The sequence below is a fragment of the Telopea speciosissima genome, chromosome 2, assembly GCF_018873765.1.
Source record: "Telopea speciosissima isolate NSW1024214 ecotype Mountain lineage chromosome 2, Tspe_v1, whole genome shotgun sequence".
Classification (NCBI taxonomy): Eukaryota; Viridiplantae; Streptophyta; class Magnoliopsida; order Proteales; family Proteaceae; genus Telopea; species Telopea speciosissima.
In genome coordinates this window covers 80782887-80800295 of record NC_057917.1, presented here as the reverse complement: position 1 = coordinate 80800295, position 17409 = coordinate 80782887, and the positions used below count along the sequence as shown (strand labels likewise).

General features: G+C 40.4%; 1 protein-coding gene across 1 annotated transcript in view; it reads right to left on the bottom strand.

Annotated features, from left to right (window-relative positions):
• LOC122652414 (protein WHAT'S THIS FACTOR 9, mitochondrial) overlaps nt 1-2921 on the bottom strand; it is a 62466-nt gene extending 59545 nt beyond the window's left edge. The window contains exon 1 of the mRNA XM_043846148.1: nt 1556-2921. Coding sequence (XP_043702083.1) covers nt 1648-2859 — 1212 coding nt within the window. The 5' untranslated portion in view covers nt 2860-2921 and the 3' untranslated portion in view covers nt 1556-1647. The remainder of the gene's footprint in view (nt 1-1555) is intronic.
• Nucleotides 2922-17409: the final 14488 nt, after the last annotated feature.

Sequence of the window (17409 nt, the reverse complement as noted above, 5' to 3'; positions counted from 1 at the left end):
TGAATTTAAAGGAAGAATTTCATCATGTTGCAAGAGAAAGATCCCAGGAAGACAACTCCAAACATCCGATCATGGAATAGAATATAGTTTATTTAAGTTTGCAAGGACAGATTAGATGTTACTGCTTTGGGTGGTTTTTATTGGTTTCTACTTTGGTGTCTGCATCTATTACCCTTTTACTAGAATTTGGATATAATATTTCTTCACTGAAAAATAAAATAAAATAAAATAAAGGTGAGAGTGAGGAGCTCATGTAGCTCTTAGCACATCTTATTCCCATGCTGAAAGGAAGAGCAAGATTGATTTCAAGAATGATTGGATGAAAGATTGTGGTTGTACACATCATATGACAAGCTGATGATGATTGCTAGCAAGAAATTGGTGAGGGTTGCCAATGCTTGAAGAGAGGAGCTCTGTCTGTGCAAGATGTCAGTTTGGGAAACCTCATAGGCTGCCATTCAAGCATTTTGAGTTCAGGCAAAGCACCCATTACAGCTTGTGTATATAGATCTACCTGGACCTATGGAGGAAGAATCTACAAGAGGAAAGAGGTTTTTTTTTAAGGTTTATTTCTTGCTAGCTAAGTCTGAAGCTTTTGAAAAGTTTTACATTTTGGGGAAGAGAATTCAGTGCTTCCGTGCTGATAACAGGAAGAAGTTTACTAATGGGGGATTCAATAGATTTCTGCAGAGATAAGTCTTGTCCTGACACTCCACAACAAACAGTGCGGCAGAAGGATAAACCGTCATTTGATGGAAATGTGTCACAATATGCTTCATAATAAAAATGTTTAACCTCAATATTGGGCTGAATCTATCAATATTGCAGAATATGTGATTATAAAGTTACCATAGAGACAGCCTGGGTTTGTGTCTCCATATAAAAATTTGTTAAGAGAAAAGACCAAAAGGTGTTTTAAGTTGTGTATTATGTTTGGTGCCTAAGAGGATGCAAACTAAGAGAGAGATTCAGCCAATGTTATTCAACAAAAAAAATGGATAATACACCAGATGAACCATATTATTATACCTCTTATTTCAGATCCATCCAGTACCTTGTTTCTCAAATGCAGTTTCAGTTTCAATGGAAATTGAGAACTGCAAACAAGGTGGCTGATGATTTGGCAACACTAGGGAATTTCAGACCAAGACAGTGCTTTAGAGATGATATTCCTTTATTACAATTCATTTTTTCTTTTACGTGCAGGGTGGTTTCCAGTGTATCGGGCACTATAATAGCCATAGTGCTTAGTCTTTCACATGTAGTCTTATTGTTCTCATTGCAGAATTACTACTTTGTGTTTATATCTCATTACAATTAAGAAATTGTTACTGATCCAGAAAAGAAAAAAAAGAATTTTAGATATATAATTCTACTAAATCAATCACAATATGAGATGCATTCAATCACAGCTATTGTCATACTCACTGGTTTCTAATGAACAGTACAATAATTTAGTTTTCATTTCGAAGTTACATACTTCTAGACTCTAGAGTACACCCCACTCCCCACCCCCCACCCCCCACCCCAAAAAAAAATCCCAAAAATATCATACCAGAAAGAAGCAGCTCTTTTGGTTCTCTCTTCATGAAATTTCAAGCAGAGACAACTTCAAACAATTGCTTTGAGATTGTAAAGTCATATAATTCAGCACGGAAAATGTATCGATTCATCATCCTCTTCTTCTTGGCTATGACTGATGAATTTCTTGCACAAGCCTCTACTTCTATTGAGAAGTCCAGTCTTCATCATGTCTGCATATCTTTCCCTGATTCCTACAAGGGGATGCTTCTGGAGCAGTTCTTGGTGGCAGTAGGCTTCTCTGAGAATGACTGTCTGGGTGGAGCACTTCTGAGAAATGTAAAAGATGCCAGGATGGCGTCCAAATACCTTTGTGAACTTCTGGGGTAAGCATAACGGTTTACGGATGTTGCTTACATTCTTACGTTCAGTCTTCTTCTGAAGGGTAAGGTGGAGAAGCTCATGAAAGACTCCTACAATCCTCTTCTCAGAGACATCAGTGCGGGGATCGAGATGGGATGCATACACGTAAGGAGAAGTGTAAGGAAGCCTCTGCCACTCCTCTAACCATTCCATGCACTTCCTTTTCAATCCGAAACCCCTAGTGAATCCAATTGGAAAGCTTAATCTCTGAACTCCTTGTTCCTGTTCTTTGCTGTCTTCAGCAGCAGCAACAGCACTATTTTGCAACTGCGAGACAGCAAGACGGTCATCCCATTGTAAAAGTTTCAAGCCGATGCGATCATCAACAAGGCGGACAAGCAAGAATAACTGGGGGTATCGGGGAACCAAGGAGTGGTGGTAGTCATTTGGTAAACCCAGGTCCCATTTCAGCTGGTCAATGGTTTGCAAGGGAAGTGTCCTATCCCTAGTGAGCATAAGGAGTTTCTGGAGCCTTTCAACCAGGTTTTTCTCATTCTGCTGAAGGATGTAAAGCTCTTCTTGGTGGAGTTTCAGTGCTTCATCAGTCAAGCGGAACCATGGGACGCTACTGCATCCATCTCCAACGACAACAGGGTATTCATGGAAAAGGGTTGGGTACCTTCTTATGAAGGTGGAGACCTTGAGATCAGGGGGCAGACCAAGTTGACCACGATGCCTGTTGAGTTGGTATATTGGGAGACAGCAGTTGGGATCAGAGGCAATAATGGAGACAAGGTGGCAAGTAGCCCTCAGATCCTTCTCCCTGGCCACAACCGCATCCAAGGCGTTGTCTTTCACCCATTTCAGCTTTACATTCACCAGACTGAACTTCTGCTCATATGCAAATCCAAACCGACACTGGCAGAGGAGATAGAGACTAGGGCTTCCTGTCCTCCAAAACAACAATTTATACATTTTTCTTCTTTTCCGCTTATCAATATCGCTTCCTTTTGAATCCGTAGAAGATGGTCCTACAAAATGAGAAGAAAGTAAAATTCAACTACCAAAATTTTCCTTTTTCGATGATGGAACTACATACATAGTACATACTATTGAGAAAAGAAAATTAGGGATAACTAAATAAGTATATAAAAAAATTTTTGCTATTCGAATGCTTAGAAGTATTAGAGATTGCTGTTCTTACAATCATGCACTGGGGTGGAGGCTTATTACTACATCCTGAATTTTTTCTTCCCCCTTCTTTTCCAGTTTCATTCTAGACCAGTACAAAACATTTGCATAAAGTAAAAACTTCCATCAGGTCAAAGTCATACGAAATTAGCTTTTGATAGGCCCCACTCAGGGGGCCCTGGAAAACCTCATTAAGCTATGTTTGGATGCCAAGAAAAGAAAAAACATAATAAGACAAAATTCATGATGACACAATGATTGATTTATGTGTCTATCCCTCTCAAATTCAAAATTTTTTTTATTTTTTATTTTTTCTGTTCTTTTCTTTTCTTGGCATCCAAACATAGCCTAAGGTAGGGGTCTCAAAGGGTCTGCCTCGGTCAATTTCTGTCAAGCTGAGACAGGACCGAAGACATATTGGGTTGAGACCGAAACTGACCAAAAAGGTCCTCGGTTTTTCTAACTTAAACCCAAAAAAAGCTCTTATCGGTCGGTTGGTTTCAGTCCCATATCAAGTTTTGTTTATCGGGCTCATATCTGTCTGGGTTCAGGCTCAAACTGATAACAGACACAGAAAATCTAAGAATAATCCAAACGGAGTCAGGGAGTGGGGGAGAGACCACAAGAGTAGGCTTGGCTGTCGTCACCCGTGGGTTTGACTGTTTGAGAGAGAGGGACGAAGGGAATGGGATAGGGTTTTTGAAGAGAGATTTGAAATCGGAAAAAAAGGGACAGTGGGATATTGGGAATGGGATAGGCTTTCAGAGAGAGAGAGAGAATCGACACGAAGAGTGAAGAAGGCTCCAAAAGGGACCAGAACCACCTGACTCCCAAGTATTACAGAGAAAAAAAATCATTTTTGGTTCTTAAATCAGTCCAGTCCTCTAATCAGTTTGGTCGGGCTACAGGTTTCGGTATATCTATCGGTCCAATCAGGTGCCTCCTATAGCCCGGATCGACCGAAAAAACGATTTTTTTATAAAATCCAAAACCAAAACCGACTGTTAGATGTAATGGTTAGTCCAATTTTGGGTTTCTAGTCAGTTTCGGTCGGTTCTAATAGTTCAGTCTGAATTTTGGCACCCTCTAACTAGAGGACAGAAAGATGAGAAACTAATGGCCACACCAAAGTTAGCTGGTAAGGCTTCTCTAAACGATTGCACAAAATGGAAAATTCTTCCTACACTAGAGCTTTACACAAAGAACAGTACCCATTCTCTCCCCCCCCCCTCCCATTTGCTGCAACCGCCAGAGGAATAAGAATTGAAAAGAATGGGGAAAAAATTGGATCAAACCCGAGAATCACAACTTCCAATTGTTGATTGTTCACATAAATTAGTAAAGTCAATTATCTTCCTAACATAAATTCACAATACCAATCCTTAAACACTACTATGACTATCCTAACCATTACAAATTAAAGCTAAATAGATGCCATTATTGTAGTATCCATTCCAGTGGAAATTAGAAACACACTCCGTAAGAAAACTAAAGAACAGATTTATAAGAAACAGTGGGGTAGGGTGCCTTGGTGCCTTCGCCTTGGCACCTAGGCGGGCACCTAGGCGAGCAAAATGGTTACATGTAAGTCGGAGATAAGGGGCTTATGCATAATATCAAACAGTTACTTTCCTTAGTTGGTAATATGAAGATGGATTCATAAGTAGAAACATGGTTTGACTTAGTTATAAATATGGGTGTACAAAAGGGTTTACTTATAAATAAGTAAAATTTACAAATAAATATCACCTGACTTCTTCTCAATGACTTAGGCCTGATTTGGTATGATTTCTATTTCAATTTCAGAGGGTGATTTCTATTTCTGAAATTGTTTGGTTTGATTTTTGCACCTTATTTCAGTGAAATAGAAATTCTGAATTAGCTGAGGAGCTGTTTCAGAATTTCTATTTCATTTGATTTAGCACTCCTGCTCATGAATGAGCACATGATTAATTTCATGGGCAAAGTAGTAATTTTATGTTAAAAATAAAACACCACCCTTCTTCTCCTAATGGTCTCACCACCACCACCCCACTCCCACCATTGCCACCACCACCACCACTACTACTACCTCGTTACCACCACCATTACCACCACCACTACCACCACTACTACCCCGTTACCACCACCACCACTACCACCACTACTACCCCGCTACCATCACCACCACTACACTACCACCACCACCACCCTGCCATCACTACGCCACCATTACCGCTGCCATCATCACCACCTCCACCACCACCATCATTGCTATTGCCACCACCGCCACTACCCCGCCGCCACCCCCACCACCATCCTTCCCAATGAAATATAGAGAATCTATTCTCCAAAATTTGAACTATCAAATGGATTTTTTTTATTCTTGAAATATTTCAGATTGATACAACCAAAACAATTTCAATTTTTTGACCAAAAATCTATTTGTTGACTATTTCAAAAAATCAATCCAAAATTGAAATAGAAATCATACCAAATCAGGCCTCAGTTATAAATATGGGTGTACAAAAGGGTTTACTTATAAATAAATAAAATTTACAAATAAATATCACCTGACTTCTTCTCAATGAGTTGCAGAGAAGAGTTTCCGCTGGCGACTGATGGCGACACCATAGCTGCAACAGAGTTGGAGTGGTTTCTTCTTCTTCTTACATTGCTACTGCTATGTCACTGACATTGGCAGTGGCAGTTTTGTTGTTTCCTTCTTTTCCTCCTCTTCTCCTCCTCCTGCTGCTATGATGCATTGATGCTGATTGCAGCATTTCCCCTGTTTTTCCTCCCTTTTCTACCCCAATTCCACCCTCTCTTCTCTTCTGTATCCCGTATTCTGGTTCTAGGTGCCCGGAAGAAAGGTGACCAGTCACCTAGCCCTTCTGAACACACTTTGCCGCATAAGTGACGCCTTGACAACTATGATCTGGATTGAAACATGTTAAGAGAGAGGAATATCCCTCTCGGGATTAGCGTCAGCATTCTGGTGCTAATACCGAGAGATATTCTCTCTCCTATTTACTTTATGCTTTTTGTTTTCCCCTTTTTACCCTTGTAAATCTCTAACCCTATTAGTAAAGATATTGCAGCCCTCTCTCATTAATCGAGAGAGCTACTCTTGGCTCTCAAACTCTCATCTCTTCTCCTCCTTTTCTCCTCTTCTTCCTTCTTTATTTTCTGCTACTTGATTTACATGGTATCAGAGCTGTTTGATTACTGGATACAAGTTTAAGCTTCTTCACCTGGTTCTCCACAGCTTCCTTCATCCCCACGAAATAAGAAGGTGCAGCTGTAATTGACTTCTTTTGGGCTCTCGACTCAGTTTCTGAAGCAGGGGGTGCTTTCACCCCATTTTTAGTGTAATTAAGGACTGTTTTTATGATGGATTGATGACATCTTGTTCAGGTTTGATGTTCTCTTTCCCTTTTTGGCTGATTTCTGAAGCATAATACTCGATTCTATGCTCTGTTTCTGTTGGTGCTTGTGGGACTCGATTTTTTGCTGCTCTTTTACACTCTGAGAGTGGTTTGCATTCGATATTAAAGGAAGAATATTCTTAGATTCATTCCTATGGCTGCCTGGTTCTCGGTTGGGCTGATTGAGCTTTATGTTTATGGATATCTGTCTATTTGATTGAGATTATTGTTCTGCTATTTGGATCTGTCTTGTGGTGTTATTGGTTGAAGCATCTTGGACTATTTTTTGGAGATTATTTTTCTGCTGTTTGGATATGTTTTGGTGGTTTATTGGCTGCAGCATATTGGCCTTTATTAGAGTGCTTTGACCTACTTTGCCACTGTTTTTGGCCTTTGTTAAGTGATATTTCTGGTTTCTCTTTATATTGATCGGAAAGGGAGAAACCCCAAAAGATGCCACTCCTAAATTGATGACTGAGGTTGTATCCTCCTCATCCACATATCTTACATCTAAGAGGTTGGAAGGGAGTCACAACTTCCAACGGTGGCAGAAGATTGTGTCCTTAGTTTTGACTGGAAGGGGGGACAAAAATCACTTGACCGGGGTGAAGCCTGCGGGTACTGATGACTCTTCATGGGAAATTACTGATGCTCGAATGTTGGGACAAATGCTGAATTCCATGGACAGCCATGTTGTTGATTTAGTCACCCATATCAACACCGTCAAGGAACTGTGGGACTACTTGGCTGTGTTGTATTCTGGACATAACAACCTTTCGAGGATTTATGAGTTATCTCAGGAATTTTATCGGGTTGATAGGAAGGGTAATCCACTTACCCAACACTTTGCTGATTTCAAGCGTATGTATGAGGAGTTGAATGCACTGCTGTCCATTACTTCTGATGTGACACATATGCAGAACCAGCAGGAACAGTTAGCTGTTATGAGCTTTTTGGGTAGCTTGGGACCCGAATTTGATTCAGTTCGCTCTCAAATCCCTGGTGGTGACAAGGTTCCATCTCTTGCAGACACATTTTCTAGGGTTCTTCGTGTGTCACGAGACACTACCTGAGACTCGAGTACTATTGATAGTACTGCCCTTGTGAGCAGTAGCCGTGCAGGGGGACGTGGTCCTCCTAAGCCCACCTCTGTTGTTTCTTCTTCTGCTTATTCTCCAGGCTTGCCCGATAAATCTGAGAAGAGTGGCTCTACAAGAATGGTGTGTCACCACAATGGTAGACCTGGGCATATCCAGCGGTTTTGTTGGAAGTTACATGGCAAACCATCTCAGCCCAGGACAGCCAACAATTCTAGTGTTGACCCCGCTGTCTCGTTTGTACCTACAGAGGAGCGCCGGGTCTCTTTGACCATGACAGAGGAGTAGTATGCTCAGTACAGCCAGGGAAAGGCCTCTCAGGAGGCTTCCTCCACTGCTACTTTTGTCCAGACAGGTAATGCCACTGTGTGCTTCTCCACCTCTAGGCCCTGGATTATTGATTCTGGGGCGTCTGATCATATGTCTAGGATGTCAGGTATCTTTTCCTCTTTACATAACTCCTCTTCTACTGTTACCCTTGCTGATGGTTCCTTTGCTACAGTTAAAGGTACCTGTACTGTTCAACCCACTCCTACCATTTCTTTATTTTCAGTTCTATATTTGCCTCAGTTCCCATTTAACCTTTTGTCTGTTAGCCAACTAACTAAGGCTTATAATTGTTCTGTCACCTTTTTCCTTGATGGTTGTGTCTTTCAGGATCTCCAGATTAAAAAGACGATTGGTAGAGGCAGGGTATCAGAGGGGCTATATCTTCTTAAGGACACGGCTTCTGTTGCTTGTTCGAGTACTTCATCCCCTCACCAGATACATTGTCGGCTGGGACATCCTTCTTTACAGAGTTTGCAGAAACTTTATCCTAGTTTTCGTTCTCTTTCAGTTTTAGATTGTGACTCTTGTCAGTTTGGAAAGCTCCACCGTGTGAGCTATCCTCCTAGAGTCAATCAACGGGCCACTGCCCCTTTTTCTTTGGTTCATTCTGATGTATGGGGTCCTTGTCCTGTAACATCCACTCTTGGATTTAAGTATTTTGTTACTTTTGTTGATGACTATTCTCGTGTTACCTGGTTATATTTAATGAGAAGTCGATCTGAATTGTTTTCTATCTTTTCCACTTTTGTTGCTGAAATAAGAAATCAGTTTGGTTATTATATTAAGATTTTGCGTAGTGACAATGCCCGCGAATATTTTTCTGCTCCCTTGAATGTTTTCATGACCACTCATGGCATTATTCATCAGTCTTCTTGTCCTGACACACCTCAACAAAATGGTGTGGCAGAACGGAAGAATCGCCATTTAATGGAGGTTACTCGGTCCCTTCTCTTTGAAATGAAGGTGACCAAACCCTTTTGGGCGGATGCTGTTTTGACTGCATGTTTTCTCATCAATCGAATGCCCTCTTCTTTGTTGAAAGGGAGCATTCCTCATTCCTTGCTCTTTCCTTCTGACTCTTTGTTTCCTTTGCCTCCACGGGTCTTTGGGTGTGTTTGTTTTATTCGGGATCACACCCCTGGGATGTCCAAGTTGGACCCTAAATCTCTTAAGTGCATTTTTGTTGGCTACTCCCGTCTTCAGAAGGGGTATCGGTGTTATTCTTCAACTCTTCGGAAATATTTTATTACTGCTGATGTCTCTTTCTTTGAGTCTCAGCCGTATTCCACCACACCAGTTACTGCACCTGCTTTGGATGAGGATATTCCCATTTATATTATTCATACTCATGTGCCGGTACCTCCTCCACCTGCTACTGTCCCTACACAAGCTCGGCCTGAAATTCACAAAGTTTATGGCCGTCGTTCAAGAGAAGAAGCCGCTGCCCCTCTTGTTCCTCTCCCTGCTGCCACGTCTTTACTGTCTGGAGGTCCTACCCCGGTTCCTCCACTTTCCGATTTGGACCTTCCCATTGCTCAGCGCAAAGGTAAGCGTCGTTGTGTTCGCCATCCTCTTTCTTCTCATGTTTCCTATTTTGGTTTGTTTACTTCTTTTAGCACTTGTTTATCTACTGTTGCATCTCATCCTGTTCCTAAGACCACTGCAGAGGCATTGTCTAGTTCTGGCTGAAGGAATGCTATAGAGGAGGAATTGCAGGCTTTGGAACATAACCACACTTGGGATCTTGTTCCATTGCCTCCTGGGAAGTCTACTATAGGTTGTCGATGGGTGTATGTTGTCAAGGTTAATGCAAATGGCTCTCTTGCTCGCCTTAAAGCCCGCCTGGTGGCTAAAGGCTATGCCCAGATTTATGGGGTGGATTATTCCGACACCTTTTCTCCTGTTGCTAAGCACACTTCTGTTTGGGTTTTGATCTCTCTTGCGGCCACTCATCGGTGGCCTTTACACCAGCTTGATGTCAAGAATGCGTTCCTTCATGGAGATCTCCAAGAGGAGGTTTATATGGAGCAACCTCCCGGGTTTGTTGCTCAGGGGGAGTGTGGCATGGTTTGTAAGTTGAAGAAGTCCTTGTACGGCCTGAAACAGCCTCCCAGGGCCTGGTTTGGTCATTTCACAGAAGTAGTTCTTGAGTTTGGTCTATCTCGATGTAACAGTGACCATTCCCTTTTTTATCGTCGGACCACCACAGGCAGAATTTTCCTTCTTGTGTATGTGGATGATATTGTCATTATTGGAGATGACTTTGAAGGCATTAAGAGTTTGAAGTCTCACTTACAACAGAGGTTTCAAACTAAGGATTTGGGAAAATTAAATTATTTTTTGGGTGTTGAAGTGGCTCAGTCAAGGAAAGGTATATCTCTCTCGCAGCGGAAGTACACTCTTGATCTGCTTACAGAGACTGGGATGTTAGGGTGTAGACCTCTTGATAACCCGATGGATCCTAATGTCAAACTTGTTGCTGATGAGGGAGATGTCTTTGTAGACCCAGTGAAGTATAGAAGACTTGTTGGAAAGCTCAACTATTTGACTTTCACCAGACCCGACATTGCCTTTCCGGTGAGTGTTGTAAGTCAGTTCTTGTCATCTCCTCGCACTTCTCATTGGGATGCTGTTATCAGAATTTTGAGATATCTTAAGAAGGCTCCAGGACGAGGATTAGTCTATGCTGATCATGGACATGGGAGAGTAGAAGGTTTTTCAGATGCAGATTGGGCTGGGTCACCTATTGATAGGAGATCAACTACAGGTTACTGTGTGTTTGTGGGAGGTAATCTTATCTCCTGGAAGAGTAAGAAACAAAGTGTAGCGGCTCGATCAAGTGCGGAGTCCGAATATCGAGCCATGGCACATTGAACCTCTGAACTTGTTTGGTTGAAAATGTTATTGATGGAGCTTGGGTTTGAGGATTCTTCACCAATGCAACTATGGTGTGATAACCAAGCAGCACTACACATTGCTTCCAACCCAGTGTTCCATGAAAGAACCAAACATATTGAGGTAGATTGTCACTTTGTTCGAGAAAAACTTCAGCAAGGAGTAATCTTTACGAAGCATATCAAGACAGGAGAGCAACTTGCAGATCTTTTTACTAAGTCTTTAGGAAGTGGGCGGGTTGATTATATATGTAACAAGCTGGGCATGATTGATATATATGCTCCAGCTTGAGGGGGAGTGTTAAGAGAGAGGAATATCCCTCTCGGGATTAGCGTCAGCATTTTGGCGCTAATACCGAGAGATATTCTCTCTCCTATTTACTTTATGCTTTTTGTTTTCCCCTTTTTACCCTTGTAAATCTCTAACCCTATTAGTAAAGATATTGCAGCCCTCTCTCATTAATCGAGAGAGCTGCTCTTGGCTCTCAAACTCTCATCTCTTCTCCTCCTTTTCTCCTCTTCTTCCTTCTCTATTTTCTGCTACTTGATTTACAAAACAGATTCATATAATGATTGATTAGGACAACCTAGTCCCACAAATTCCACCCTGAAGAAAGGAGACCGGTATTCTGGTTCTAGGTGTCCTGAAGAAAGGCGACCAGTCACTTAGCCCTTCTGAACAGACTTTGCCACATAAGCAACGCCATGACAACTATGATCTGGATTGGCAGATTCATATAATGATTGATTAGGACACCCTAGTCCTACAATTCTTCCCATTAATACACCTTGAAAACCAGTTATCATCAAACCTAGTCATAGGACTCTCTATAATCACAGTTCTATTTTTGCACCATTAACAAGCCCATTCTATCCCTCTAAACCATAATCCACCTTGAAAACCAGCAACCATCAAACCTAGTCATAGGACTCTCTTTGATCACAGTTTCTATTTTAGCACCATTAACAAGCTCATTCTATCCCTTTATACCATAATCTCACTTCACCAAAACATAATTCCATTAAACTAACTATTCCATTCATTCACTTTTTTATCTTTTCCCTAAAACCTAACCCTAGTTTAACCACTCCCAGTACTTGTGCTGCTATTATACAAAACACAGAAACTTTCTTCATATTCCCCAGACATTCATTTTCCGGGCTTGCATTTTATGTGATTTCAGTCCATGTGGACCGAGAACTGTTACGGAACCTTAGCTTTAGATCAAATTTGCGGACTTCCGCTATTGTCCTACATGACATCAAAATAGGTACCGGGGCCAAGGTTCAGTCACAATGTTTTCAGAACTTAGGAAATCCTACTCCTGTAGACGAAAGGGTAGTACAATGAATCTTATAAGGAATTAAACAGAAAAAAAAAAAGAGTACCTAGGTGGTCTAATTCATTCTAATTACACTGCTTGCACCTCATTGAAATTGAAGGGAACATGTGAATTCAGAATAGTTTTGAAGTTATTAACAGGAAAAAGCATACCTATTGTGATTGCAAAGTATGGTGCTGGCAATCAGATTTCAAGGAGACTAGTTCAACTACTTTAAAGCTATGTTACCCAGATTCGGCAACCACCCCTACCAAATCGCATGTGGAGATGGATTCAGCCACAGTGTGAGACCGATTCAACTGATGTTTGCCTCATTCGCATCCCAATTCGGTTTCTCACTTTTTTTTTGGGAGAGGAGGGGAAATCAATTGCAAGTATGCAACAGAATGAAAGGTCGTCAGAGGAGGAGGCGGAGAAGGAGGAGGAAGAAGAAGAAGAAGAAGAAGAAACAGAGGAGGTTGGGACAGCAGGAACAAAAGAAGAAGAGGGAGGCCATGAAGTGTACCTGTTTAAGCAAAGGCGAATATTTCGATGCCTCTATTGACTCCACTGTTTGGCAGTCTACCCCTCTTTCACCGTCTTGTTTTCAATTTAATTAGGGACCGAGCAGGTAGGACTATCTAAGCCCTGGACTCTTTTCAACAATACCGAGTCGGGTTCTTCTCCTCTCCATATGGAATACAACAGGCTGAGCAAAGCTTCCACTTTTAGTACAAGCTTTGTCCCTAGCCTTGGAACTCATTCAACACTAGAGAAGTCAAGTAAGGATGACTATCTTTTAAGGGCCCACATCATCGCTCACTTGACTGAACTCAACAAAAGAAGGGAGGCAAAAAGTAGATTACCAGGTATAAAGAAGAGAGAGGATTAGGATCACGAGATTTAAGGAAAACAGGGGAATAAAGAACCTTAATAGGCATAGGATTACAGGCTTACAGCAGGAATTCATGATTGAGGATAAGGAACCTTTTTTGGCTTTTTCGGACCCCAAGAATGAATTGGATCGAAACGACTTTCTTGTCTATTTTAATTAGCCCCTAATTCAATGAGAAATTTTAGAGAATGTGTACCACATGATTGAGGATGTCCATCTGCATGCTTAAATTAAACATAAGTATTAAAGGGATAATATAGCCTTAATAATTATGAAATTCGTAGTTAGCATCTCAATTAGCACTTAAAAGGTAGATTTAAAAGTGAAATAAAAATGAGTACAAATATGCCATTGAAAGGTAATTTGGGCATTTTAAAAAGTCAAGGAGAAGGAGAGGTGAAAGTTTATTTTAATGGGGGAATTAGAATAGAAATATTCATAAGGGAGTTTGGGTAATATGGGTTAAGTTTAGGGGCCTGACAAAAATTTCCCCGTCAATGATCAATAACCTTAATCCATATGTTGGAGTTTATACCCTAATTAAAACCACTATTCAGTAGTTTTCTTTTCATTCACGGAAATCAATGAAATGAGTTTACATTTTGGGGTTAATCATATTTATATTTGATTTGAACAATCTAAAATTGTTGGTTATAATATTATTTAGCAAAAGTTCATTAGGATGGCCCATTTCAATAAGCGAATTAGAGTGGCTCACCATATTTAGCCATGTGGTTGGATGATGTGGCAATTTTAACTGTTGGATAGATACGTCTAGGAATGGATTAGCCACATGTAAAATTCCAGAACCTAATTCAATCAAAATACCCTCTCATGTATTGGCTTGCATCCTTGTATTTTCCAGCCATTTGTGTATGCACCGCACCCTATTGTAGTTCCTAGATTTTCAGAGCTTTATTTTGCCACTTGGCAAACTCTATTGGGGTGAAACTCAACAAATAGGATGGGACTTGAGGTCTACCTGTCCACAAAATTTGCCCTCATCCTATCTACCATGTGGTAGAAACTTGTGCTGTCCTAACAAGTTTATCATGACAGCCACCCTGGGTAACTTGGCCCAAATTATATTTTTAGTAAAAAATAAACTTTCTTAAAAAGAACGGTTAAGTATCTGCTTAGCTACTAGAAAAGCTTACCTGGGTGGCCCAAAAATCTATCATGTGGCATGTCGAATGAGGCCCCAATTTTGGACAGGTAGACCCCTAGATCCCCAGCTCACAAGTCAAGTTTAAGACCAAATAGAGTTTTCCAAGTGGCAAAATAGTCCTTTGAAAATTCAAGACAATGGAAGGGTACATAGTAGTAGTCGGAGCACCTTAGGTTTGCAAAGACATACATGGGGATGCATGCCAATCATGGTTTTAAAAAACGAGATCGGTCTGGCCTATTCGGCTCGGCTGATCCTTAACATCTAGGGTTAAAAGCAATTTGGGGCCGATTCCTCCCAATTCTGGGTTTTTAAACCCTGATGCATATACACAACGGGCATATGTGTTGAATTTGAGACTGAAGATTGACAAGTGGCCTATCCAAACTATCCATTATCTATCCAACAGTCAGAATTGCCACATCATTTTGCCATATAGCAGAATTAGGAGGGACACTAGATAAGCTTATCTACATGGGATCGTGAAGTGGCAATTTTCCTTTTTAGAAAATATTAAAATTAAAAACCTACCAAGTCCTAGAATCTTATTTTTTGGGAATTCTCCGACTCCGTCTCCAGTGTCGGATTCCAACACCACACCCACATCCTGGTAAACATAACTTTAAAGAAGAATCAAAGTTGAGAAAAATCAAAGAATTCCAAATGAATATAAAAGTGGAAATTGTGTTAATGATATCTGCTGCTAAGGAAGCCTCGTACAAAGGACCAGGTTTTTGCAATTTGTACTCAATAACATGTCTTAAAAATCCACTAATGAAATACATCTGGGTATGAACAAGGTTGAAAAAAAAGCATCAAAGGTAAACGAAGGTGTTGTTACCACTTACAACATAGATTGCAGAAGAGGAAGTTCAAGGAAGCTGAAAGAAATCATCCAACAATATGATGAACTGGTGCTCCCACCTGAATCAGTTATATCAATGAGCCCATTACCAAAAAGAAATTTAAAAGCTAGTCATGAAATTAAAGGTCCATCATTACTGTATCTAAGAGTACTAAGAAAAGATTTTCTAAAGAAGGTATACACTTAATAACAGTTCAACTCAAAGCAAGCTTTTATCAAGACTATGAAATCAGACAAAAGAAAGGTATAAAAGAAAGAATGAAATAGAAAGCATGGAGGAATTTATTACTGAAACTTAAAATGGAAGTTTTGTACTACGGTTGCTTTATAAGGGTTTTTAACCAAATTGGTCCCAAGTTGATAATTAACCAAATCTGCCCTCCCATTTTCATTCTCACCAAACCAACCTAATGCTAGTTGATAGGAGATTTCAACTTCCAGAAAATCTCTTCTTGCAACAAAATATGCTGATAACAATTTCAACTGATCAGGAGAAATTAAAGCATCATCAGATTAGCTTTCTTACAAAACCTGCTGCATTGCTTTTTACTCCTCGACTAGTTTCTCAAAATTGTTACCAAAAGCATTTTACCTGACATTTTAAAGATGCCTCCGCCCTTTTTAACTGTGAGGAAAAAGCAACCGTAGGACAACTAACTAGAGGAAACAAACGAGCTTGCAAGGAGGTGTGAAACACAGATTAGTGGCTAAACAGAACTCGATAAGAGTTCTTTTATCAATGGCTGCCAACCGGGATTGGCCACTGAATCAGTTGGACGTGAAGAATGCATTTATCCATGTGGACATGTTTTCATTTAGTAAGTTATAAAAATACTTTTTCCATCTCTATTTAATATCCTCGATCACCTATTAATACTTATCATCTTAAATTTTAATGCATATAATATGGTTGAAATCTCTACTCTTCCTTTCCCTCATTTCAGCTAGTCTATAGATATCCTTTCCCCTTCTTTTGAGCTCAAATTGTTGTAGAGATCCTCATATTTCTAAGTCCTTGGTTTCCCTACTATCTTCTTAGCTTCATTTCTAGCAAATTTATACCGTTTTAAATTCTTCCCATCGTTAGTCCCTTGCCAAGTTTTAAAACTAGATTTCTTAACCTTAATGGCTGCTTGAACTTCATCATCCACATCAAGTTTCCCTAGATGAACATCGTGTTTCATTAAATTTGTTTAGAACTTCTTTAGCTACATTCTTTACATAAATAGCCATCTCGTTCCACATCATATTAGTATCTCCATCATAGTTGTCAAGGCGTCGCCTTGGCATCCAAGCCCTTTGACAACTAGTGTCGCCTTGATCGCCTTGCATCCAAGCCCCCTCCAATGCCTTGGGTCGCCTAGACCTCGTGACAACTATGGTATCCATCGAAGCCCCACCTAGACCCATCATCCCTGTTTTACTAATTTATTGGTAAATGTCTTCAGGTTCTCTCCTTTTAAGTTCCTCCATCTTATCATAGGGCAAATAAACTCATATTTCCTACAATTCAGCGTTTTAAAAGACATATCTATGACCATTACTCTATGAACATTTATTGATAAATTAGTAAAACAGGTCAGCAGCCGGCTTCATAAAAACATTAGCCAAACCCGTTTACATGGATTCTAAAACTTGACACTAGACAATCAACTGAAATTGTAAGACCCATGCACGCACGCATGCACACAAGGACTGAAAAAATTATAGCATTCCAAAGTAGAAAATCATATGTGGATGTTTCACCACAGGATGGCCTTACGAAGCAGCCAGGACAAGTAACACAGCATCAGAAGCACTTCTTATTTGATAGCTAGAACAGATTGGTACTCAACAAGTAACAGAAATAGAGAAGAATGAAGAAATCCACTAGAACAAAAATCACTTCCACGACATAGAAAGCCTGTTCAAAACCCTAACCAATCCATTTCCAAGGGAGAATGGATCATCAATCATACATACAACCATACATAAAGCCTACCAATACAAGCACACAGCTAGATAAAATTGTTCAATTCATATGAAACCCAAAACAACAACAACAGTAGCAAAAACGCAATTCACAGAGAGAAAGCCACACAAATCATTAAAAGCTAATCTAAGATCTAAACCTTTCCGCAGCAACTCCTCCGCAACAACTTTCACCGACGTCTCCGATTCAGTTGATGCAAGGCCCATTATCAAAAGAAAACCACCAGAAAGACTACAGTGAGTCCACAAAGGCGAAACAACCTGTGGCGAGAGAATCAGAAACAGCAGTCACAGACCCAAACAAGCACTCCACGGAGCCGAAATCGCTCTCTCCTCAAAATCAAAACCCTATTAAGAATTTAAGATATCCAAGATCTAAGCTTCG